Source organism: Panulirus ornatus, chromosome 13 (genome assembly GCF_036320965.1).
Source record: "Panulirus ornatus isolate Po-2019 chromosome 13, ASM3632096v1, whole genome shotgun sequence".
In the NCBI taxonomy this organism is placed as follows: Eukaryota; Metazoa; Arthropoda; class Malacostraca; order Decapoda; family Palinuridae; genus Panulirus; species Panulirus ornatus.
The window spans coordinates 4004994-4030896 of record NC_092236.1 but is presented as its reverse complement, the minus strand read 5'-3'; the positions used below and the strand labels follow the sequence as shown (position 1 = coordinate 4030896).

Below are 25903 nucleotides of genomic sequence, written 5' to 3'. Positions count from 1 at the left end.
TATAAATTTGACAAAGAATGACCGGTACATTGCTTTCACAAACAATAACAAACATTGTCATCTGGTGGTGAAGTTGGTTACTATATACCGCAGTGAAACCGCGAGTCCACAACCATACGAAGCAAACATGATTACCGTATATAATAATAAAAGTTAAGGCATAGATATACAAATACCTAGTATTGTAACAATTTTTGGTATCTTTTGATGGTTCATTCTATGTTAGTGTAGAAAATTATTGTAAATGCAGGAATTATCCATAGAGAAAAAATTTAAATGATGCACTTGATTCTGGTCTGACTGCACATGTACATATTTTTTGTTGTACACCTTTGACTTGTACTTGACCGCAAATTCGAAACATACGAATACATGTCAAAACACCATCCATTATACGTATATCTTTTCGTGCGTGTTTGCAGTTCCAGCGTTGCAATTAGCGCCATGAACTTAAACGAAGAATGGGTTCATTTGCTCACATCCACTCTCCTGAACTTATGCTTTGTGCACCGAAACCAGGGCCCCCAATCCACAGCCAAACCCATTAGACCTTTCTGTGATTTCTCCCTAACTACTTTATATACAGTAAGATGCCTTTCAATTTGCCCAATTATATGCATGCATCACACCCTCCTGATGCTCAGGTCCCTAACACTCGGCATCTTTCCCTCTGTTCCTTCATGTTCTATTGTCTGCCCCTTCTCCATGTTTCCTTCATTTCCGACACATACTATTATCGTTAGCCTCTTTGCTCATCTTTTCCTAAGTCCAGGCTATTTCATCCATACTCTGCCAATTACCACATCTCTCTCTTAGAATCCACTCATTCAATTAACTCTCCTCACACCTAATACTGTCTTCAAGCACTCATTTCCAACACATCCACCCTTTTCTGTACTCTTCTATCTTTAGCACATGCCTCACATCCATGCAACACCTTCGGTGCTATTATACAATCATAATTATATTATACCATTACAAGATCTTTGCCTTAATAGCCTAAAAGTCTCCACACACTCCTCAATGCATCCAGGACCTCAGCCCCATCATCTTTCCTTGGCTTTCATCAGCCTCAATGGTACCATTCCCTGTCATTATCCACTACTAGGTATCTAAAACATAAGTCTCACACTTTTGTATTCCATAAACAAGCAAGGCTGAGTAGCTACAACTTGTAGTCTCATCACTGCATGTGTTTTTGCATCTGGAAAAGAAAAATATTTTTCACTGGAAATTTTTATTAAGAGATATTACTCAATGCAATTTTGAGGCAAATTCATCTTGATATTGGTGACATAAGGGATGCAGTAATAGTTCCTGCAAGAGAAACTTATTAACAAATAAAAACAGATCTTGTTGGACATGTAATGACTACATCACAAATTTAAAGGCATCTAGCACTTTTTTGTAAAAGCATTAAAAGATTATACCTATCAATCTGATTATCATCTTGGATGATTGCTTTTCACATCTTTATTACTGAAGAATGAAAACATCTGTGAAATACGTCATTATAAAAGAATCTGTGAGCAAATTCAATGGACGAAAGAACAGAATAGCAATAAGCTATGAACATGTAAAGTAACAAGTGTATATATATATATATATATATATATATATATATATATATATATATATATATATATATATATATATATAATCAAAGTGGCCTCATATAGTCATTTACATAAAAACAAGGTCTTTTAGTAGTAGTGATTAAAGATACACTAAGCTGTACATATGCAAGACTGCAAGCAGGTCAAGATCTTAAGTCATTATGCTATAAGATCCACTGTTTGTGTAATAGTTTGCCCTGTTTTATGTAATGTATATGGATGGAATCTGTGAGTGTTTTTATATGAACAACACATTTTGGGTTGAACTTGAGTACACTGGCAGTTCAATACAACCAAGAGCTTATGTTACAGATATTCAACTGCCTTATATTAGGGATATTCTACTAATGGGGCTATACCCTACTTAGCTTTAAAACAAGTTTTACACCATGGTAGGAACTACCTAGGAATCCGTTTCAGTGAAGTCAATTCGATAAGATCTAGAAAGTCTATTTGAAGAAATAAGAAGAGGCAATAAATAAAGTATCTCTTAACAGAGTATATATATACCGATATTCAGCACTGATACAGACAGAAATATGAAGGTACTCCCAAAAAAACAGAGAGACAGAATAAGAAAAGGAAAGTTAATTCATAAAACTTCATGTGAGAGGATATTGTAACTCAATCATAAGGTTATTGTATGCTGTTAATCTGTACACCAGTTTGATTGTATATAAAAGCAGAGTAAAAGTATAATACATCATGATGCATAAAATCTATCGTTAACAACCAATGAAATGACTACTGACAAAAAATTTAATGAAACTTTATTTTATGATTCCTTGATTAATTACAGGAAGATAAACTACTTCTGGAAAAGGAATAAACACTTATGAGGTATGTAGTGGCAGTAACCTGATGGCTTTTCTAATCCTTCAATGGCATCAACCTCCACTATATTTTCTCACCACTGGACAAAGCTCTATGGGCACCTGAGAAAGCCTTTGCTCGCAAGTGGTTGATTCCCATTTAATCCTCCCTCAAAATTGTGGAAGATTCATAAAAATTCTTTCTCTCTGACTATCGTAAAGTGTATAAGGTCACTTGTTCACTGGTACTTAATGAACGCTCAGTAACTTTCCCAAGCACTATGTTTTCACAGCTTTAATGATGTGATAGCAGTGTTGGTGCTAGGTACAGACTCCCATCCCTGATTATGTGAGGGAAAATGCAGCCAAGAAGGGGGCTATTTAAATCTAGCATCTTGGAGTTCCAAACCATGAGAAAAACGGTTTTGCAGAAGCAATTTTTTTTTTTTGTCAGAATAATTTCCTTGTTTTCTCGGAATAAGATCTGTAGGTCATGGAAGTGGTTTATGAAACTTCTAAGGTAGTGATAATAATGAAAGATTCTTCTGTTTTCTTGCTTTAATAGGAAATGGCTCTTAAATGAAGCCTGTCAAACCTCCTCTATTGTTTCTTGGGTCTCCTTTTCACTGTGAGCAGGAATGACCTAGTCACTGGTAGATTTTAGACAGAGCACTGTAGCCTGATTTGCTGTCTTTCATCCTTGCCTCAGTCTTTCTCCCAAAGGGAAAGAGTAACTGATTTCTAACATGATATTTAACTTTTTCATTCCATACATGCTCGCCATTTCCCATGTGAGCGAGGTAATGTCAAACACACGACAGTGCCTTTGAGGGAAAATTTCTCACTTAGCTCCTTGCTTTGTTTCTTCTACTGGAAAGTAATACAGGAAGGGAGGATTTCCTGCCACTTACTACTGCCCCTCTTAGTCACCTTCTGTGACACATGGGGAACATATGAGCAGTATTCTTTCTCCCGTCCCCATGGATATTTAACTATTATGACATTTATTCTCAGAACTTCCAAAAGATCTTATTATCATATTTTGAGGAAGAGGAAAACTTTCTCTATTTCCATTTTACTTTCTCATTAAAGAAGTTTCTTTGTGTAGGCCAAAAATCAGTGTATAATTTGGAGGGTTTCAATTATATGTTCTCCCTTGTTCTTCTAGGTATGAGACATATCAGGTATCAGGCAATCATGGACTTTCTGGAGAATCTGCACAAGCTTGGTCAGTTTTGATTACACTCGCTATTCTGAAGAGTTTTAGCTGTTACAGCATATAAGATAACTATTTTGAGTCAATAAGCAATAAGGTAAGCTTTTTAATAGGATTAAAAAATCTGTTTCTCGTTTGTACGCTTTCCTTGGTTGGATAGCCAAGAATTTTGGGTGTACACTTTACCTTTCTTTCCCTTATCAAGCTTTTACTAGAAACCTGCAATTAAGGAGGAGTGATGGAAGCTATGGCATTTCTAAGGCAAGTGGAATAGCTGGAATTTGTTTATATCCCTTTTTTCCGTTTATGCTTTTCAGTTCCTCACATTTCTGAGGAATTCCACATCTATTTTTCTTGTAAACTGTTGGCAGATTTCTGAGGAATTCCATATCCATCTTTGTTGTGAAATATTGGTAGGAAGAAGGTTGAAGAGGCTAGTATGGGTAGAACATGCTAAGTAGGGGGCTGTTGCTTTTGCATGGGTTTCCTAAAGAGGACTCTAGTAATCATTTTTAGGCATGATGCTGTTACAGTTACCAAAAATACTTCAGTAGAAAAGGCAGTTTTAATCTGCCATTTTCTTAACTTGACCCATCATTGATGGGAGAACCACTTCACATCATCTCAGTATGGGAGCTTGGAGAGACTTAACTCCAAAATCTTTTAGGACTTTAAAATCTGAACTTTTTGCTTAGTCAAGCCAGTTCTGTCATGGGTTTGGATGGCAAGTTTGACCTTATCCAGGAAAGTTCCAGGTCATTCCTGACTCAGCCTTCATAGAGTTGTTTCACATTCTGACAAAAACCGTAATAAAATCTGCTAAATGATTGTTTCATTCCTGAAATAGATATGCCCACACAAGATTTGTACGTTCTTTAGACCTTTCGTTGTTAATCATTGTTAACAATGAAGTCTTATTTGTTTCTTTGCATGCAATGTCATAATATATTGAGAAAATTGCTTGGACTACTGATATGGTTTTGAGAGCTCACCTTCATATTTTAAATCAATGCCTTTTTCTGGCAACATTTTGCAAAGGATTTATCCGGTTGATATCAGCTCTTCTTTACATATTAATACATTCTCACCTTCATAAGTTTTCCTGTGTCATGTTTTTATTGACGCACAAATCCTGATTGGTTTTTTCTCAGTACTTTGCTTGGCTCAAAGGTTAGCTCAGTTGTAGCTTTTCAGAAGGAGAGATCTTAGTTCACCCTGATTAGAGATTCTTGGTCCTGGCATTCTGATGACAGGATTAAGTTAGAGTTGCCAGTTGTGTCATGTGGAATGCTATTGTGCGTTAGGGTTGCCAGTTGTCGTGTGGAATGCTACTGTGAATATCTTATAATGCAACAATTAGGAGTCTGTCCAAATTGCTGCTACTCTAAGACTTTCTGGAGAGTACTGAATCAACAGGATATCAATCCACCTACCCAAGTAGAGCTGTGCAGGCCAAAAGCTTTTGTAATATGTCTAAAAAACACCACCATTTGTGGTTTTGTATGGCCTCTGAGAGGTCTCCTTTCTATGATCCTTTTTCCCAACAGGAAATAAAAGTGCATTCAGATGGTCTTTGGCTTGTTCTGCTAGACTGATACATAACCCTGGAAAAGAAACTTTCCCAGCAAATATTCCAAACAACCACTAGAATTGCTTCTCTAAGCCATCACATTGGGTCTTAATAAAGGCTAGAGGTGTTTGAGCATGTTTCCTTATTTACCCTCTGGAAGCTACCTGACAGTTGGCAAGTGGGGTGGTGGTACTGGCAAGACTTTGGGCTGGGAGTCTATGGAACTGGATTGTACCTCCCATTCACAGAGTAATCAGTCTTGAGCAAGTCTTTCATTAGTTACGGTGGAAAGAAAAATCCATCATTCTCTCTCCCATTATGGGTTGCTTATGCCATCACCTACCTAGCAGCAAGCTTGCTGGTTTCTCATTATCAAAGCTGGAAGTAGACTGGCCACAGATAAGTTTTGTGCTATCCTAGTCAGCTAGCTAGCAAACAAAGATGATAAGGGTTCATTTATTGGGATTTTGAAAAAAACAGCTGATGGATCCTTTGCTGTTTCTCTTTGAGAACAAATTCAAATTGAGGCAAGGGATCCAATTCATGATGGAAAACACAATGGTCATACAGTGGATGTCTGTCTAAAGTTTGTAGCCATTTTCTTCTGCTCGTCAAGAGGATGTTTTGAATTTGTTTCCTAGTAACCCTGAGGAGAGCTTTTCCAGCTCTTTTCCTGTTTGGAGTGCAATGATGGAAAAACCGTCAAAGTCAAGGACCATGTTTTCAAGATACTTCTGAGAGCAATTGCCTTTGATGGCATCCTTTCATTAAGGAACAAGCCTCATGTAGATCTTATCTGAAACAAAGTTAATACTTTCCTGCCATCTCCTAGGCAGTAGAGATTGCTACAATAGCCAGGGATTGTTATGCTTGGACTTTTAACTTTCTTCCTTTTATTACAGTAGGTGCTGTAGTAAGAATTTTCTAACTACCTGGTTCTTGAGGTGCACTGTCACAAGTCCCCCAAAAGCAGTTACAACAGCCTTGGTGCAAAGGACTACAGTAGCTGTACCCGTGTCCTTAAAAATTTATTCCCTGTTTCTTACAGATATAACCCTCTGAGACAGACCCAACATATGATTTTGGGTTTTCAAAACTTGTTTGTTTTCTCTCCTAAATGCCTCAGTGACATTTAGGGAATTATTGCTGGTCAGTATACTTCAAGATGCTTACCAGTCTAACCACAGACATTTCTTGCTAGTTCGGAAATCTTTCAGACACTTTTTGTAAGATGAGAATCATACTTTACTGAAACTGCACTATATTTAGACATTTTCTCTTAGATCTTTCATGATGAAATACTGACAGTATACTAATGATGCTTCACAAGAACCATAATCAAAAGTTACTGATTATTATTATGTCTGGTCTTATTTTGAGTAGATAGATGAGATTCTTCTTAGGAAGTGGTGGCAGCCCAAGTGGGAGCTGTCAAGGGTTCTAGATATCTAACTTTCTGGAAACATTTCAGGCAGTATGGTTTCACATTTTCACTAACTGCCAAAATAACCCTGGGATCCAAGGATTAACGAAAGGGGTTAATGATCTGACAAAATTTTTAAAATATTAAGTTCAGAAATCATCCTTTTGGGTTGAACCATCCAAAATCTAAGTGCCTATCTACAAATGAGATGATTTAATTTAGGCTTTACCTCATCTTATCTTAATTCTTTACTTGAACAGTTTCTATTGTATTTCATTTCAAAAACACATGATAATACAGAGGTGGCTTCTACTCTGGTTTGTTTCAGGTAATCTCTCACTAGATAAGACTAACAGGATGGGTCATGGGTAACCTCAGAATTCCCTTTTTAGACATCTCAGCTAAACTTCTGTCATATTTCCAGGTTGTCAGTCAACAATGCATAGTTTACAGTCATTACTGTTAAGTGACGATTTGATGGTTCCTGCCCTCATCTGAAAACCCAGCTACTGTCTGATTCTATCAATTATCCATAAATGTCACCAACATTCTCCTGCCATATCTGGGAGAAATGATCAAACTCCCTAGTCATCTATAAACATCATAAAAGATGTATATTATGTAAAGCTCCTATTCTCATCCCAGTAAGCAAAATATCAACCAATAAAAGAAAATTATAATGAAGAAACAGTTATTGTAATGTTAGTGCTTGTATTTTGATGCTAAAACAAGTCAGTAATCTTATGAGATACTATAATTATTTGTTAATTGTTTTGTGTAGAGTGTTGTTTAAAGAAAACATTATATGTGATTTCATGCCTTGCAAAACAAAACAAATACACATCATACACAAGCTCCTGCCTCAAGTCAAGTTATTTAAAACCATGTCGCATCAATGTAGAGGGAAGTATGCTACTTTTCTGTTTTTTCTCTGCAAATTGAAAAAAAAATTCCTATTATTTTCTGTGTGGAGTCCTTAAGGAACAACTGTGCTGTTTCAAGGTTAAAGGTAAGCCTTTTCTGTGTTTTTCAGATTTTTCTTTAAGCCCTCCATCTTACTTGTGGGTATGTTCCTGCACACTCATAGGGATCTGTCTGTTGGTGAGAAATGTAGGTTTTGAGGAATGAACAATGATTTCTCTACCAAAGGCAGACCCCCAAGAGTTGGAATTTAATCTCCTTTTTCTCCCTGCTTTCCGTTTCAAAGTAGCATTTCTCGTTTCACGACAGTAAAAAGAACTGAGTCAGATGCCAGTGATCAATGGATGACCAAGCAGTGGAGTGAAACATGCTATTACATTAGTTAAGCTGTGACATTATAATGTCTAGGCAGGTTACTGACTGGTCGTTAAGTCCCCATAAGAGAGCATCAGCCAACTTTTTACACTTTACAGTAATTGAGAGAGAGAGAGAGAGAGAGAGAGAGAGAGAGAGAGAGAGAGAGAGAGAGAGAGAGAGAGAGAGAGAGATTCTCATGAATTCCCCATTTTGTATGAGATTACACAGAAATCAATCCCTGTTGAGAAAAGGCTGTCTCAAATGCTCATGGGTCTCTGCCTTTGGTACAGAATGTTTTATTATTGTTCAAGACCTACATTTTTTGTGTACCGATACTTAACAACAATGGTATGATTGTTAGTCACCTTGCAAAGGGAACAGAAAAAATATACATGCCTCATGTATCTAATTTATCTACAATTGTTAACAAAACTTGTCACATGTACTTAGCAAGATCTTTTTACTCAGTAAAGAAGTATATATATATATATATATATATATATATATATATATATATATATATATATATATATATATATATATATATATATCACTTTCTACTGGGTATGGTAATATCTGACTTTATCTGCATATAATAAAGAAAAAGAAAATCCAATTTAAGCTACAAGAGATTTACAGTGTAAGCCTAATATTAAGAAGCACCAGAATGTGTTAGGAAAGTTTAGTATCACAATGGCACATGTCCAGATGGTTTGGTCACATGATCAGGGCAAACAGTGTATAAAGGAATTGCAGCACCTTTGATCACCCAAGAGCTTCTCAAGAGATGGTTCTATATAAATAAGGTAGTTGGCTTTGGAACAGTTTAAATAAAAAAATTCTATAATTCATGTTTCATTATAGATTCTTATAACAAGTACTGGGTTGATCCCAAAAAGATGGTTCTTCTTCTGCTGAGAACTAGAGTAAGCAGCTGTCATACAGTTACACCAAATATATAAAGACTTGATTAGAGATCATTTTACTGGACAGAGATAAATTCTGATGGAGGGATTGCATTCTTTGTTGGATGTCAACTTACAGCATGTATTCAAGAAAATTCAAATGCATCTTTTTTTTATTTCATTAAGGTTTATGACAGAATGAACTGTTAGTACTTAAGTAGCTCAGGTATATATATCAAAGGAGCTTATTTTCCATGTAATATTTCTATTTCTGTTGATTAAAAATTTTCCTGGTCAAACTGTATTTGTGACTACGATGATTATAAGTAATTTAGGCCATGTACCAATATATAAGCATGTGTATGATGTAAATACTTGCATGTGCTAACATGAAAATTTGGAAACTTCCTTGTATTTACTCACAACATCCAAATGTGTTTCGATATCTCACAAACACATATAAGACCATTCATGTTCTAAAGAGAGAGTGAATTATCAACAGTCAATAGGAGTCATGGGGGTAACTAATAAACAACCAACTTGTACGATGAATGGGAATCCTAAGCCAGTCATATGACCTGGTAAAACTGCTAGTGACAATTCTTCATTCCTTGAACCTCCCAATGACAAGTATGTTTACTGCCTAACAATACTGACTTTCTAAGCCCATCGGTTGATCTGACTAATGATGTTTTTATGACAACTACTAAGAGACCAGGAATGGTAGCCATTACAGTATCATGACTGGTGTGAAGGAGTATGCCAACAAACAGATCTTCAAAGTAGAATGAATTACCAGGGCAGCTTAAAATAGCAGCTGTCAAGGAAGGCCTTCATAACAAATGAAGTCTGGGTTACCATACATTACAATTACTGTATATCATATCTAGAAGATGATACACACAGCTCTTACTTCATGGTATATCCCTGTGGTATATATCTATACCTCACTAGCAAGGTATATAATTCTAATACTGCAGCAATACAGGACCAATACTGCAGTAACAGAAATTTGTCATAGAGCAGCACAGCCAATTTTTGTGGATAAAATCTAGATTCATAGTTCTATATACAATATCTGCTTGAACACCTACTAATCAATCTGTATGATACACAACTGTCATAGACCTATTTGCTGCAAAACCCAGACAAGTTGCTTCATGACAAAACTTTATGGCAGGTTCCCCAGCTTGATCTTCACTACTATATGATGACTTCTGAGAGTATGAGGTGAAATTCAGGCTTTTCAAGACATGTCTTTGTTGACATAGTGACTAACAATTTGCCTTTCAGGCAATGGCTTTATAGCCAAATTAATTTGCACCTAAAAGCTAACTATGAATCTAGATCTTCAGTCAAAGAACATGATATGAAAGGTTTTTACCGTTGATAACAAAATGACAGTTGTTATCCTCAGGTTAAAGTAAATTCTATCAAAGACATAAAAAACAAAGACACATAAGAAAGTACTCTAGATTCTTAGTTACTTTGAAGTACTTATGATAAATATTTTTACGTCAAATAAATATAAATTATACTTTAATAATCATTCATAATCTTAATATATATACTTTTATATATATATATATATATATATTATGTACATATTACAACAACGTAGAAGTAGGAATACTAAATCTAAATTGGAATCACTTTCAAGGGGCAACTCATATATGATGGCGTCAGTTCTTACATAATAAAGTTTGGTACTTTTATTGGAGACATACAAAACTTGACCAGAATTTAACACTTCTTAAGGGTCAATGCACACTTGAGGGGATGATAAACTTGTGATCTAACTGGCTGTCATGGGGTGATGTTTTGCTTTGAGGAAATTGGACACAAACTGAATCTTAAAGTTTTTCTAACTTTAAACCTAAATGAGTCAATCTAAAAATTCAAAAATCAGTAAAGCTTCAGAAACAATTAATTGAATGTTTTATTATGAATACTGATTAGGCAACAGAAAAAACAGCAAATATTTTCATCTGCCCTCAAGATGCACGTAAAAATTCAACCCAAGAATCTGAATATCAACCTCAATAGCATCATAACGTGTGACAACAATAACAATGCTGACCAATAGACTGATGGACAATGATATCTACTTTCTTGTCAGTTTCCTTGGGGAAATGACCCTTAATATATTACTTATCTCACTGGTCAGAACTGCATGAATCGTCAGGTTGTTTATGTCTTAAGTACGGCTAACGCTTCACCCTTGAGCTGAATATCACAGCTAAAAGTGGACAAAGTTTGAGAGATACTCAAGAGAATGCACTACAAAGGTGGCCAGGAGGGAGATGCCAAGAAGAGGCATATAACAATAGCCTTACCAGGAAATAAAAATACATCTGGGGGCATCATCCCTTAGGAAATAAAATAAGAGTAGCATCCATGATAACAGATAAAATCTTTGGTCCACAACGTGCAGTTCAGGAGGGATTATGTGCAAAGTTTATTTACTGATGAACTTGATTTCATGCTTGTCTCCCACCTAGGAGCATAACTGGAGGATTCACCCACAGATATAGAAGGATTTTTGTAAACTTAATTCTAGCGAGTTACAGGTGAATGGTTAAAATGATGTGTATTATCACAACCCTTTCAGAATTTTTGGATAAAGAGAAGTGCAACAAAATGGCCCTTAAAGGGTTTATTGCAAGGCTATATATCTAACTGCAACTGAAATTTTTATCCATTAATAAGTAATCAAACTTTTCACATTGCTGGGGAATCAGCAACGCTCTTGCTAATAATTCTAGCAGCAAATGACTAGATTTAGTTTTTATTTTGTTGCTTCAAGTTTTTCATGAATTTTTGTAGAGGAGGGTACCATTTCCACAATTAAAAACATTAAAATTATATATGTGTACGAAAATGACTTCACATGTATTTCTTACCAGCATGAGTTGCTCAAAATAACATGAATCTTCCAATGGAACTTTAGCCCTTTGACTAGACAGTGATGGCACTTGTTTCTGTACATCAGCAAGGTGTTATATTATCAAAAACCCCTTTTGCTACAGACAAGTTGGTTTTAGTGTACCAATGTACCCCTGTCTACACTATCCTTACCTCTTGTGATATGATAATATTGATATAAGCAAATCTAATGGGAGTAAGAACCAAGAGGTAAGACAGTTTTGCAATATTAATGGCTACTCTCTTGTATGTAACCTCAAACACATTTTCACACCCTATTAAAAGAATATCACTTCCATGCAGATGCTATATTTCACTTTCATCTGATAAAACAACAGTTCTGACTTATTTCAGAAGAGGGCTTAATATGTGAAAGTCCAACTGAGAAAAGAAAAGAAAAAAATCCACACTGACAGTGATGGATTTCCTGCTTCCCATGTATTAAGTATGTGCTACATTATCAACAAACATCTCTTACGTTGGGTTATGAATTTCAGTATTCTGCTTATTCTGAAATGATCTATCATCTTCTCTTCCTTTTTCTCAAGTTATATTGAGAAGTTTCTTCCCTCTAAGTGAAGACTGGACTTAATAAGACTTTTTGGTTAGAAATGATAACTCCTCCACTCTAAACTTGATCAAGTTATCATGAATTTCTCTCTTGACTTGTGTAGGACTGGTCAGTCCCATCTGAGATGTCCTTCTAACAGAAGCTTGATGCTGCATTCCGAATATCAGGTGTCGGCAAGATGGATTTATCACAGCCCTAGCGTAATTGCTGTTATGTATTGTCTGGTATCCGGGCTGTGTTCATTGGAGGCTCTTTGTTGAACAGCACCACTAAGGCTTCTAAGGACTGTCGGACCTGTTAGGTGGAATAAAGTTAAAAGCTTAATGGTAATTTTAATTATAGGAAATTTACAAGAAATCATGGTTACAAAGAACACTGAGACATTCTGTAAAAGACATGATATCAGCCCCTATGCTACAGTGGCATCAGAACATAAAAATTGAATGAACAAAAGTGATGATGGCAGTTGAATAACTTTTTAAAAGGCAAGTTATCCACTGCCTTCAAAACTCTTACATTATTTCCCCTCTTCTCTCCTTACCTTTTATATCTTTTCATATCTCATCATGACGAGCTTCTGCCTTTAAAAAATTCAAAGACTGCTGTCATGGTTAAACAGAGGTAGAGAGAGTTCCATTATACCTGACTTGATACACAAATATAGGCAAATTAGCTGAATGACTGTAAACACCTAAAACATTTGACTTTGATAGCATACATAGGTTAAAATGTCATGTGACCTGATATGACAAGATACTCATGAAAACTGGCTACAAGCAGACAGAAACCCATAAACAATTACTAAATACAGGTGCCAATAATAATCTATTGTAATAAAAAGTGATTCCTGTTCGTTGGACATTCAGAGGAGCTAATTGTACTTACCGTTGCAATGTGTTTCAGCTGGATGCTGAGGGTCTTCTCAATCTCTGTGGATGCTGCAGCATGAAGTCTCTGCTGCATCTGGAGTACCTCCTCATACATGCTGTCGCTGCATTTGTAGGGGGAGAGCAGAATATGACAGCCACTTCCATCACAAGCATTTAATTACAGCACTTTATGACAACGAAAATACTCATGTCTTTTCACAATTACTACCAAATGACAGCCACAATGAAAGTGACATATAAAATCTAACTTACCACCACAACTGCACGCTCAATTACACTAGTAACATTATCATTCATCGATCATGAACAAAAGAAGCAGAGAAAATGCTATATATAATGTAATAAATCTCTGTGATGAGAATCCTTGTAGTGCATTCATATGGATCAATAATGGAACAAACTGATAGTGAAGCAGATTACTTACCCACAGGTAAACAAAATTCTAAAATGATGTTCATTACAATTGCCATTTATAAATGCAAAAACAATTCAGAAGATCCTAAAGCCCCAAAACTTAGCATTAAATCTGCTAATCCCTGAGTTGCCAGCACAGATAATATCTTTAGACATCAGGAGCTGTCATGTGCTGAATGACATATAAAGAAGGAGGCAAGTTTGCAGGTAATGCCATACAAATGAGAAAACTGTTTTACTGTGACTATGATAAGCTAAATGAAAACCTGGGCAGGTTCCACTACCGATTAGGTACAAGGTTGAAGGCAATCAACCAAAAGGAACATATAGTGATGAAGATGTAAATAGTTCAACTAGACCAGACTATGATTGTCATCTTGCAGGAACCAAATTTAAAGTAAACATCTGTTAAAATGACTTGCCGACAAGAAACCACAAAGAGCAAACTAAATCTTGTTCTATGTTAAAATCATCTTAAAGTCCAAGTACATGGAGATATATTAAAAGATATTCATAACATCTATTAAGCCCAAATAAAGAATATGCATCATCTATCTGGTCTCACCATTTGAGGAAGAAAGAACTGTAATTCTTTGAAACTGGGAGGAAGCATTCAACTAAAAGTCACAATTAGAAACTATGCAAAAGTCTCTTCTCAGCCACCCATCATCTCAATTCCATTCTCACAACGTTCACTTCCTATAGCATAACATTCATTTCCTCAACAAAAATTACTTTCCTTTTCCACCACAATACTTACTACTCATCATACTTTTCCAGTCCAAGCTGTTGGCTGAGCACATCGACCCGGTGCAGCATGAATGCAGCTGAAGCAAAGAGCATAAGCAACAGCAGCGTAGAGATGAGCAGCAGAAGGGAGGTTCTGGGTAGTGACCAAAGTTCTCTTACGCCTTCCCCAACCAACTTTACAGGTATGCTTCCCATCCTGAAGCATGCTGGTTGAGAAGTGGTATATGTGAATTAAATTTGATAGGGATGTCTGAGGGAAATGTATGATATGAATGTAACCAAAGGAATCTTAAAAGGACAATTAGAGGGATAGCAAAGGAAAAAATCAGATGTTTACAAGTATAGAGGTAAAACTAAAAAGATGTTTGAAAAGGAACTCTGTGGGGAACCCTTGAAGGGAAATATTAAAGTACCAGGCATCAAGTGGCACATTTACAAGGCAAGTCTGAAGATATGCTAGACAGACTATCTAATTTGGGCAAATGATGGCCTATTTGAAGAGGACATTACTGTAGGGGTAACTGAGATATTCTGGGATGATCATCAGAATACAGACATCCCGGGGCTCTGCATTCCCTTATTGTTATACTCATACATTTAGCCCTAAGAGGGACATCTTTTGGTATCTTACCCTTAACATACTAAATAAAAGGTGAGGGATGACAGGACATGGAGACAATGTATATGTGAGATGACAAGACAGCCAGAAAAATGGTGAGATAACAACATATCTAACACAGAAGACAGTTCTAGACAGATTCACTGACGCAGAACTCATAGGTAATGATTAAGCTGAACAAGAATGGTAATATGATGTAAACAGAAACTGCCCAGAGATGTACTAACATCTTAAGAATGTCACAGTAGTGCTAAGAATCATCTTACACCTTTTCCTGTCAAGAATGCTGGTCTAATATGCTGTTTCATTAAAAGTAATCTACCGGGCTAGTCTTAAAACCTTTGTTCATATTTCACACATTCTCCCTTTGCATTATTTATTTCCTGTCTTCCCACTCCTTCAATTATCATCCTTCTCCTCAGCTATCTATGCCTCTTTCCTAGCAAGCAAATCATCAATCTCCTTCCTAAGCCCTCTGACAGTTCATTTCCTTCTCCTATTCACTTCTAAGGGTATATGATGTTATCTATGGATAGGGTGGTGGAGAAGGTAAATGCAAGGGTCATGGAGCGAGGCAAGTTTATGGTAAGTTTGGGGTTAGGAGGCTAGGGAGCTGAATCAATTGGTTTACAAATGACATGGCTTCGATGGCAGACTCCAGAGAGGAATTCCAGAAGCTGGTGACAGAGTATAGAAAATTATATGAAAGGAGAAAGTTGAGAGGAAATGCAAATATAAGTAAGATGATGAGGTGCAGCAGGAGAACGAGACAGGATAGCCCAAGTGTAAGTTTGGATTGGGAGGACTAGATGCACGTAAAACACTTTATATCCTTGGGTGTGGAGGAGAGAGCAGATGAAACCATGGGGCTGAAATGAGTTAAAGTTTGGAAGTTGGGGGCTAAGGTTTTGGGTGCCTTAAGGAGCATGTGGAAGAAGTTGATGTCTGTTAGCATAAAAATAGGGGTTTGAAGGTCCTGATGGAATTGTATGGATGTTTAAGTCTTAGGCCTTGAAGAAAAAAGAAAGAGAGAGAGTGGATGTGTTGAAATAAATGCCTGAGGACTACATAAGAAGTGAGATAGGTAAATTATGCGAGGAACGACTGTAAGAAGATTGAGAGCTGACCAGAGTGAGCTGAAATGGTTCACACACATAGAAAGGATGACCAGAGAAAGGTTCAAAAGAATTATTTATTTGTCAGATGTGGCAAGAAAGCCAGAGGAAAGGGGATGATGGAGTAAAGGAGCCTTTTGGGTATTGGGACCAGAACATTTAAAAGGGTGAGATGCATGCATGAGATAGAATGATATGGACTGTTGTAAATGGGGAGAGCAACAAGCTGTCAATGGGTGGAACCAGACCATACAAATAGTTTGTTGGGTTTGGCTGTGGATGGTAGGCATTGATTTCAGTACCTTATACATGACACCGAAAGTAGATGTATGCTACTAAGATCATTGTTTATTTGTTCCTGATGCTACAGCACTTATGTACGAGAAGCAACTATGTATAGAAATGAACAGAATATATGTGTATATATTATATTTGATACTTATTACTGATCACTGTTTCCTGCATCAGCGAGATAGCACCAGGAAACACATGAAGAGTGGCTCCTCCATTCACATATGCATATATATATATACACATAAATGCCAATACATGCACATATATATACATATACACATATACATACACAGACATATACATATATACACATGTACATATTCATATATGCTTGCCTTCATCCATTCCTGTGACTACCCCGTCCCACAGGAAACAGCATCGCTACCTCCTGCTTCAGCGTGGTAGTGCCAAGAAAACAGACAAAAAAGGCCACATTCGTTCACACTCAGTCTCTAACTGTCATGTGTAATGCACTGAAACCACAGCTCCCTATCAACATCTAAGCCCCAAAGACCTTTCCATGGTTTCACATGCCCTGGTCCAGTCCAGTGTCAAAAGTGGAGGGAACAAGAGAAAGCAGGAGACCAAATTGGAGGTGGAATGATGGAGTGAAAAAGATTCTGAGCGAATGAGGCCTGAACATGCAGGAGGGTGAAAGGCATGCACTGAATAGAGTGAATTGGGACAATGTGGTATACTGGGGTCAATGTGCTTTCAATGGACTGAACCAGGGCATGTGAAACATCTGAGGTAAACCATGGAAAGGTCTGTGGGGCCTGGATGTGGATAAGGAGCTGCGGTTTTGGTGCATAAACTTGACAGCTAGCAAACGAGGGTTAGCGGATGTGGCCTTTCTTTGTCTGTTTCCTGGTGTTATCTTGCTGATGCAGAGGGTGGTGGTGCTGATTCTTGAGAGGTGGGGTGGTACCGGGAATGGGTGAGGGATAGCAAGTATGAATATGTATATATGCTGATCTGTATTTGTATGTATATGTGCATGTAGATACATATGTGTGTATATGATTGGATAGGTATTTCTTTGTCTGTTTCCTGGCACTACCTTGCTAATGCGGGAAAGAGCAATCAAGTGTTATAATAACAATAATGATATATATATATTATATCATTTACTATACAAAACTATTTGTATACCTAAATTTTATATGCATTCCTAACATAAAGATAAGAAAATAATTTGACGTCTTACTCTTAACTAAGGATCCCTCGGAGAACCACTCCAGGTAGTTGGCACCATTACCACCAGCACCAGCAGTGGTGCCAGTGCCTCCTCCACCTCCTGGTTCCTCAGCCAGAGCATCTGCTCTTGTGGTTGAAGAACTTCCTTGTTGTAACACTGAACAGTTAGGAGCATTGGCTAAACTATTTAATGGAATGCTACTACTGGTATTAGTTGATGAAGTGCAGACATCTGGGCTGGGGAGAATCCCCGAGAGAGTATTTGTAGTGGTGAGGGGGCCATCTCGAGTCCAGGGCCCACTACTGCTGACGGTAGGAACCCCAGCCACAGTAGAGATGGGGTTGGAAGCGAGATACCCGCTATCAGTCTGATCCTCCTCCATGAGGCTCTCTGCACTGCCTGACACTGAGTCTTCACCATCATCCTCCCCTGCCTGCAGAAGAAGTGGGCATTAGGGGAATGACTAACAATGCTATGTGTTTTTGTAAATCTTTCTCATAACATATCAGTTACAAAGTAAAAAGAAAGACAAAGAAACAAAGTTAGTCAGTATTTACATTAATGTAAAAAAGAGAATGGTATAGTATTTACAACACAGGTGAGATAAGCATTTAAGGAAGAGGTATAAGCAAAGATGAGGGACAAAAGATTTGAAACTAAATACACAAGAGAGAGACTTTTCTTCTTCATCCTACTCCCTATGGATGAATCTATATACTCTAACACATAACCAATGTGAAATAAGGTCTACAGATCACCTTAAATAAACAGGGACCCATTCAAACCCAAGGTAAATGTAGTGTGACTGAGACGGTAACCTATATGGATATCAGTCTAACAGATTTTGAGTCCCAAAACCTTGGGATTCAGAGTAATTTCCCTAGTCATTTGCATACAATGTTCATATAAAGTATATCAGAGAGATGGTTTCGATATTTGAGAAATAACAAAAGACAGTAAGTAAGACTAAGAAAATAGAACATTAATAAAAGATATAGGAAGACATTCATGATGGCAGAAAGACACATGTTTACAGCAAGATGAAGGAAAAATTACAGAAATAAGAGGATAATTTCAAATAGGTTAGGAAATATAACTAGTACCGAACACTGAACACTGACTACCTGGAAACACATGTAGCCACTGTGACCGTAGTTGCTATGCTGGGTGGCCGAGATTCCTCGCCCTTGTTCATGTATGAATTATTAGTGTAAGCTACTCTTGGTAAAAGAAAATGTCATGTTCAAACACACGCAATTACACAAACACGCCGAACCATACATATGAACACACTAGATAATACGATAACAATAATCATTTACAGAAAAACTCAAAGGTACAAACTGATGAAAACTGAAAAATGCAAGAAACACCTGCATTCTGACCCTCAGCACTCACCACTTGTACTGCTGAGGGAGGTTCACTGTCGCTATCCGCCATCCTTTGTGCCTTCTTCCAAATATGCAGCATGAGCTTGTAGGTAGAATCCCGAGAGAGAAGGGATCCGAACGCATAGGTTTTGCCATCCAGCATCTGTAGGCCCACAGCATTGGGGATGATCTTGGCCGTTCTCTCCTTCTGGATGCCCGCCACTTGTGACACTGGAATCAGCAGCTGCCAGAGAATGAACTAAGTATACAGAAATATCAATTTCCCAAGACAATGTTGTAAATAATGCAAGTGTCTCTCAAGAATAAGGGAGACAGTGGGCAGTCATACCAAACATGCCCCTTACACATCTCACTAAGAACATTCCATGCAGTTCACACCACCCACTTGAGGTTACTCTGCGACTGAAAAGTCACATTTAACAAAATTGTATCACCGGGAGTAGTTTCATCAAAGAACCTCTCATTCTAAAGCATTTTCCATTTCTCTGCTACCGGAAGTACCAGATTGGATTGCAGTAGCCACATTGACAGAGAGCCTGGATAATATCTGGATTCTTTCTTAAAAAATTGGTCCTGAGGTCATTATGCATGAAATATTTTATGTAATGAATCAAAAACTTATCAAATTGCTCTTATGATATTCTACCATGTAGTAACGCTACAATCATCAGCAGGGAATTGATGGATTCCTTTGAAGTGAGTTCTACGAGACCACTTTCTCACCAAAGATGACTTTCCAGTCGGTGTTCTGTCGTGGGTGGCTATCCACGACAGAACCATCAGCTACCCACGAAAGAAGCATCAGATCCAGTAGAAGATGGAACAAGTTAGTTCCGAAACGTCGCTGTCCTTAGGGAACTCCTAAACTTCAAGACCACCGAAAAATTGTACGGCAAATATAAACCGAATATAAGAAAATAAATAAAGGAGAATGTGCTATAGCTTTCAACCTTGTATGCCCAAAGAAAATATCCTGCCTGGCTACACCTATATATATATATATATATATATATATATATATATATATATATATATATATATATATATTTTTTTTTTTTTTTTTTTTTTTTTTATACTTTGTCGCTGTCTCCCGCGTTTGCGAGGTAGCGCAAGGAAACAGACGAAAGAAATGGCCCAACCCCCCCCATACACATGTACATACACACGTCCACACACACAAATATACATACCTACACAGCTTTCCATGGTTTACCCCGGACGCTTCACATGCCTTGATTCAATCCACTGACAGCACGTCAACCCCTGTATACCACATCGCTCCAATTCACTCTATTCCTTGCCCTCCTTTCACCCTCCTGCATGTTCAGGCCCCGATCACACAAAATCTTTTTCACTCCATCTTTCCACCTCCAATTTGGTCTCCCTCTTCTCCTCGTTCCCTCCACCTCCGACACATATATCCTCTTGGTCAATCTTTCCTCACTCATTCTCTCCATGTGCCCAAACCATTTTAAAACACCCTCTTCTGCTCTCTCAACCACGCTCTTTTTATTTCCACACATCTCTATTACCCTTACGTTACTTACTCGATCAAACCACCTCACACCACACATTGTCCTCAAACATCTCATTTCCAGCACATCCATCCTCCTGCGCACAACTCTATCCATAGCCCACGCCTCGCAACCATACAACATTGTTGGAACTACTATTCCTTCAAACATACCCATTTTTGCTTTCCGGGATAATGTTCTCGACTTCCACACATTTTTCAAGGCTCCCAAAATTTTCGCCCCCTCCCCCACCCTATGATCCACTTCCGCTTCCATGGTTCCATCCGCTGACAGATCCACTCCCAGATATCTAAAACACTTCACTTCCTCCAGTTTTTCACCATTCAAACTCACCTCCCAATTGACTTGACCCTCAACCCTACTGTACCTAATAACCTTGCTCTTATTCACATTTACTCTTAACCTTCTTCTTCCACACACTTTACCAAACTCCGTCACCAGCTTCTGCAGTTTCTCACATGAATCAGCCACCAGCGCTGTATCATCAGCGAACAACGGCCACACCTTAAGACAAAATTCATGTCTTGGTTTAAAAAACAAAACAAGTAAAAGGAAAGAAAAAAAGTGCGACATGTCTGGGATCAAAACTTCATTTCCTACGATCAACAATATCACATTCCATCAAAAGAATCAAACGTTTCCGTGAACTCGGATAATTTCACACTTTTTCATTGTCAATCATTTCTTAAACAAGATACCACCGCTATAACTTTAACACAAATTTGACTCAGTGATGGAAATGTTATCGTTATGCTTATTCTATTGTATGATAAACGATATATGTGAGAATATACTTAAGGTGGAATTAAATAAAAAGCTTTACTAGTTTACTTAAAATGCAAATGACAGATAAACTAATTATCAAAAACAAAGATAACAGGATGTTATTTACTGTATCTAAATAACCCTAGAATCACTATATCAAACAACACACTAAAATGCGCTTTAAGATGCATATCTGGTAAATGGACCGTGGAAAGGCCTACAACGAACACTGGTCTGTTAGTGGCTGTTGTATCTTGCTTGTCCTCAGCTGTCAACATTATAAAGGGTCTGTCAAAAGTCTGGTTTTGGAAACAAATGACTGGGCAAGAAAACGTTAAACCTCGCCGGTAACATGTAAGGCGAACAGTTCGTTGACTTTCGTTAAGAACATTGGTTAACAGAGGTGTAAGTACGAAATCCAAAATTTCGAGGGACTGAACCGCTGTACACTGTACCGGTCCTGGCCTTAGTGTCAACCGCCGTCCACTGTACCGGTCCTGGCCTCACTGTCAACTGTCGTCCACTGTACCGGTCCTGGCCTCAGTGCCAGGGGTACAGCGGACTCTGCTGTAACAGAGGTCAAGCATATGCAGTTCAGGTCGATGTTCGGTCGACATTGATAAATGGAAATACGATGTCATCTGAGCCAGCATGATGATGACATTATGGGGGCTAATGCTCGTGTTATGAGTGTATGTGGTAGACTAACTTTGGTTATGAGTTTATAATAACAACGAATGTAGGATATATATGCATGCGGGACAAACTAATGAAGAACGCACATAATCTGTATACACATGTATACACACCCCAGCTTATGCCTAGTCACATTTCATCCACCATCGGAAGATAAAAAATCGGGTTGGTTGAATGGCTGCATATGTGAACACCACTGCGATGAAACACAATCCAAATGATGCACTTACCACTGTGAACCACAACCCAAATGAATCATCCGCCACTGTGAAACCACTCAAACGGACCACTCGCCACAATGATACATCACCCAAATGAAACACTCGTCACTGTGAAACCACTCAAATGAAACACTAGCCACTGTGAGTCACCACCTCATTGAAAAGCTCGCCACAGTGAAACATCATTCAAACGAAACAAACGCCAACATAACGAGAGTATTCCACCAACGTGAAACTTGAGAACAGGAGAATGTCACCACAAGGACCAACAGTTACAGCGACACACACACACACACACCACCACAATGACACTGTTGCTATGAGAGATCACCATAATAAAGCATCATTACAGTAAGGAAGTTAGAACATGACGGAGCGGCTGTTAAGCGTTAAATGGACCCTAAGTGACATGATGAACTAGTGTCGTTAAACCCGAGCCTAATTCCGTCTGTAAGCAGCGACCATTTGTCATCGTCCAGACACAAGACCCAGCCAACCAGTCACTTGCAGGGGAGCTAACTAGACCAGTCTGCCTCGCATTCAAGATCATAAGAACGATCCTTGAGTGTAATGAACCGTACGATGGTCTGGCTTCTAACCTGACTTAATAAAGGTTGTACTGCCGTGCTCCAGGGTCGTATATTCGTGTGGCATTCGTTACAACGGACACATTTATAGACCTTAACCCCTCTCTCTTGTTACAATAGCCCGTTGGATGTCCTTTTATTGTGTTCTTGGTTTCTCGTGCGCCTACTCTTGTCCTGTTACAAGTTCACTAAATACCGTTTGCCATTTTCAGCTGGGGAACTTAGTCTCTGTGATCAGTGGCGTGAGATTCTGCTGTAACTTAAAAACTGTGATTCTTATCCCTCACATCTGCATCATGGAGGCAACACACTTGCCTTGCTCTCTATTGATAAAACTGGTTTTATGATCGTTCCGTCTATATGCACCTCGATTGTCTGTTGGACATTCTTGTCTCTCAGGGCAAGGAATTCCAATGCATACCAATTTCTACTTCTGTGTGCATGTATGCATTCATGAATAATGTATGTATACATCTGCCAGGTCTGGGTGCTGAGGAAATCCTTAATAATTATGAATAACTACGCCACACCTGACTAGTCTGTTTACAAGGTAAATATATAAACAATGATAGTATGATTCTCAGATATCATTTCTTTTTATATACACACGGAATGTTTACTTGTATAATAAAGATGATTACCTGACACATCTAAAATACAGACACATACCCAGAAAGAGAGGTAGGGAATTATTTTCTTATTGATAAAACCTAGTGTTGTTCTTATATTTCTTTCCACAGTAATTCACCAACAATTATCATTCCTCCCCCCCCCCCCCCCATCGCTTTATCGCCAGCCAATGACAACCGATCCTGTGCCCTACCTGGGAAGATATGATTGGAGGAAGTCCGGGAATTCTCACTTGGACAGGCAACACTCCTCTCTTTATCATAAGATATGACGTGATAATCTATACGCTTAATGTGAACCTTTCTATCCAAACTAAGTCCCTTCCAGAACTGCTCCTAGGAAAATGACTCTCGGTACGCATAAAATAGAACTGGGACCTCTGAAGGTAGCGCTAAAACCACGGGGATGTGGCAGAAATGTTGCCACAGTGACGTATGTGCAACCCCAAAGATCGGAGGAAGTGTTGTCAAAATCATATATACCATAGAAACAACAAGAACGTAGATCCCAGATGCACAGTGATCAAGACTGATTAATAACGTTAGTATTGCTACAGGTGCAGCTAACTACTGGTGAAACTAACTGAAGTAATATGTAAACGCTGTACATATATGAGACGGTGCAGCCAGGTGGCAAAACCTGACGTCACAGATGACTGCAGGTTTATATAAAAGGTGCGCGCAGCTAATGGCTGATGGAACGCTTGACACTGCTAGATTGTCGTGCTGCTAACTGATGCTATATATCTGCAAAGGACGGTTAGCTGACTCCTCTTCTTTCCGGCAGAAAACTAAATAGAACTCACTAAACAGTCTTTCCGATGACTGGTTTAACACAATCATGGCCCAAACACACTATTAGCACCGGGGTAAATCCAAACATTACAGTTTATATTACCATTAAAGTCAACTGCCTTCCAGCCTTGTCATGCATTTTCCAATGCTGAGAGTTATTCTGCTTTGACACTTACTCCCACCTAGGAAAATGACCCTGTGACCTTTACTCTTGACCTTATGAACCGAGAAAAACACACAGCACACCAGAATATAACAAGAACAATAACTGAAAGAAATCTGAACCTTCTAACACTACCTATTACTGAGTTCAAGTAAGTAAAGAGAAACGGACCGACTGACAATAACAGTACTAGTCACAACACGAAGTTAGAATATTTAGTAAGTATAGATTACACAGGACTGTGACGAAGCTCCGACAGTAACTAGAGAAAAAGTGATGATCAGGGACGAGTTCACCTGACTCGCTACTGTGCTGAAATCTCACAAATATGGCTTTGAGGGCTACCACGATGATGGCATCTTTACCTCTCCTTTTCTTAAAAGTCATTGACGATAATATATAAATCATGAATCAATTAGCTACTCCGATCAAAGTCTAATAAAAACCTTTTTTCTAAAACCCTTCTTTCTCTTGATCAACAGAACAGAAAGACAGGTGAATCCACACTAAATAACGACCACTGGCAACACTATCGCCCCATCAACGGACGTATAAAAACATGTTATCGCCCTCTTCATATATTCAAGGTCGGCAGGGCCATATACATACACACACACACACACACACACACACACACACACACACACACACACACACACACACACATATATATATATATATATATATATATATATATATATATATATATATATATATATATATATATAGTACGAGCATTTATAGCCTAAGAATTATCTTGAACATCCAAAGGAGGTTATTAAACGGTGTTCAAGCTTATCACATGGTAACTGCAACTTGAAAGAGATCAGCCTTTTACGAACCTGGCAATCGACTGGTCTAAAGCCAGCACAACCAACAAACCAACCAACCAAGTCAGCCAGCAGTTTTTCCATATATGCTGTATAATAACGGTAGTGTTATTCTCTGTGACAAATGCCACGGCTGCATTGCTCTGAACTTAATGCTTCAAAAATGACAAAAGAGAACGGAACAAGCTAATTATTCGAAAAAGTGAATTCTTTAAAAGAAAGGTGTAATGAACATACACATTCATACATGGATGTATATTTCTCGAATACTAATATGATCTTACACAGTATAAGTGTATCAGTCAATACATACATACATACATATATATATTCATGTGTCATTCTCTCTAGGTAATGGGTCGAAGTGAGGTTCAATGACGAATGCGCCGAGTCAGCACTTCAGCGGCTGTCAAGTGTCAGTTATCTTTTTGGCCCAGGTATCTGTCTTTTCTTTCTGCCTCACCCACACGTGGATAGACGGCTTTCAGTTCGCAAACATACAACCCTTAGGCATGACAACACGTAACTCACAGCACTCGTTCTCCATAAATGTATTCATCTGCGGTGAGCGCTACGCTCAAGCCTAGCTTTTACGGAAAAAATCATACTATGTACTCTCTCTCTTTCCCCTATACATGATAACGAGAAGAGATTCGAGAAGGGTAAGAAACTGGAAGGGAATATAACCAAGAACA

At 38.1% G+C, this 25903-nt stretch overlaps 1 protein-coding gene across 2 annotated transcripts in view; it reads right to left on the bottom strand.

The window, feature by feature from the left end:
* Nucleotides 1–1220: 1220 nt before the first annotated feature.
* The window catches only part of LOC139752675 (uncharacterized), a 59342-nt gene continuing 34659 nt past the window's right edge, over nucleotides 1221–25903 (bottom strand). For both annotated transcript variants that reach the window (XM_071668448.1, XM_071668449.1), the window contains exons 5-9: nucleotides 18995–19210; nucleotides 17606–18029; nucleotides 14381–14576; nucleotides 13202–13307; nucleotides 1221–12610 (exon numbers count right to left, since the gene is read on the bottom strand). In XM_071668448.1, coding sequence (XP_071524549.1) covers nucleotides 12527–12610; nucleotides 13202–13307; nucleotides 14381–14576; nucleotides 17606–18029; nucleotides 18995–19210 — 1026 coding nt within the window. In that variant the 3' untranslated portion in view covers nucleotides 1221–12526. The remainder of the gene's footprint in view (nucleotides 12611–13201; nucleotides 13308–14380; nucleotides 14577–17605; nucleotides 18030–18994; nucleotides 19211–25903) is intronic.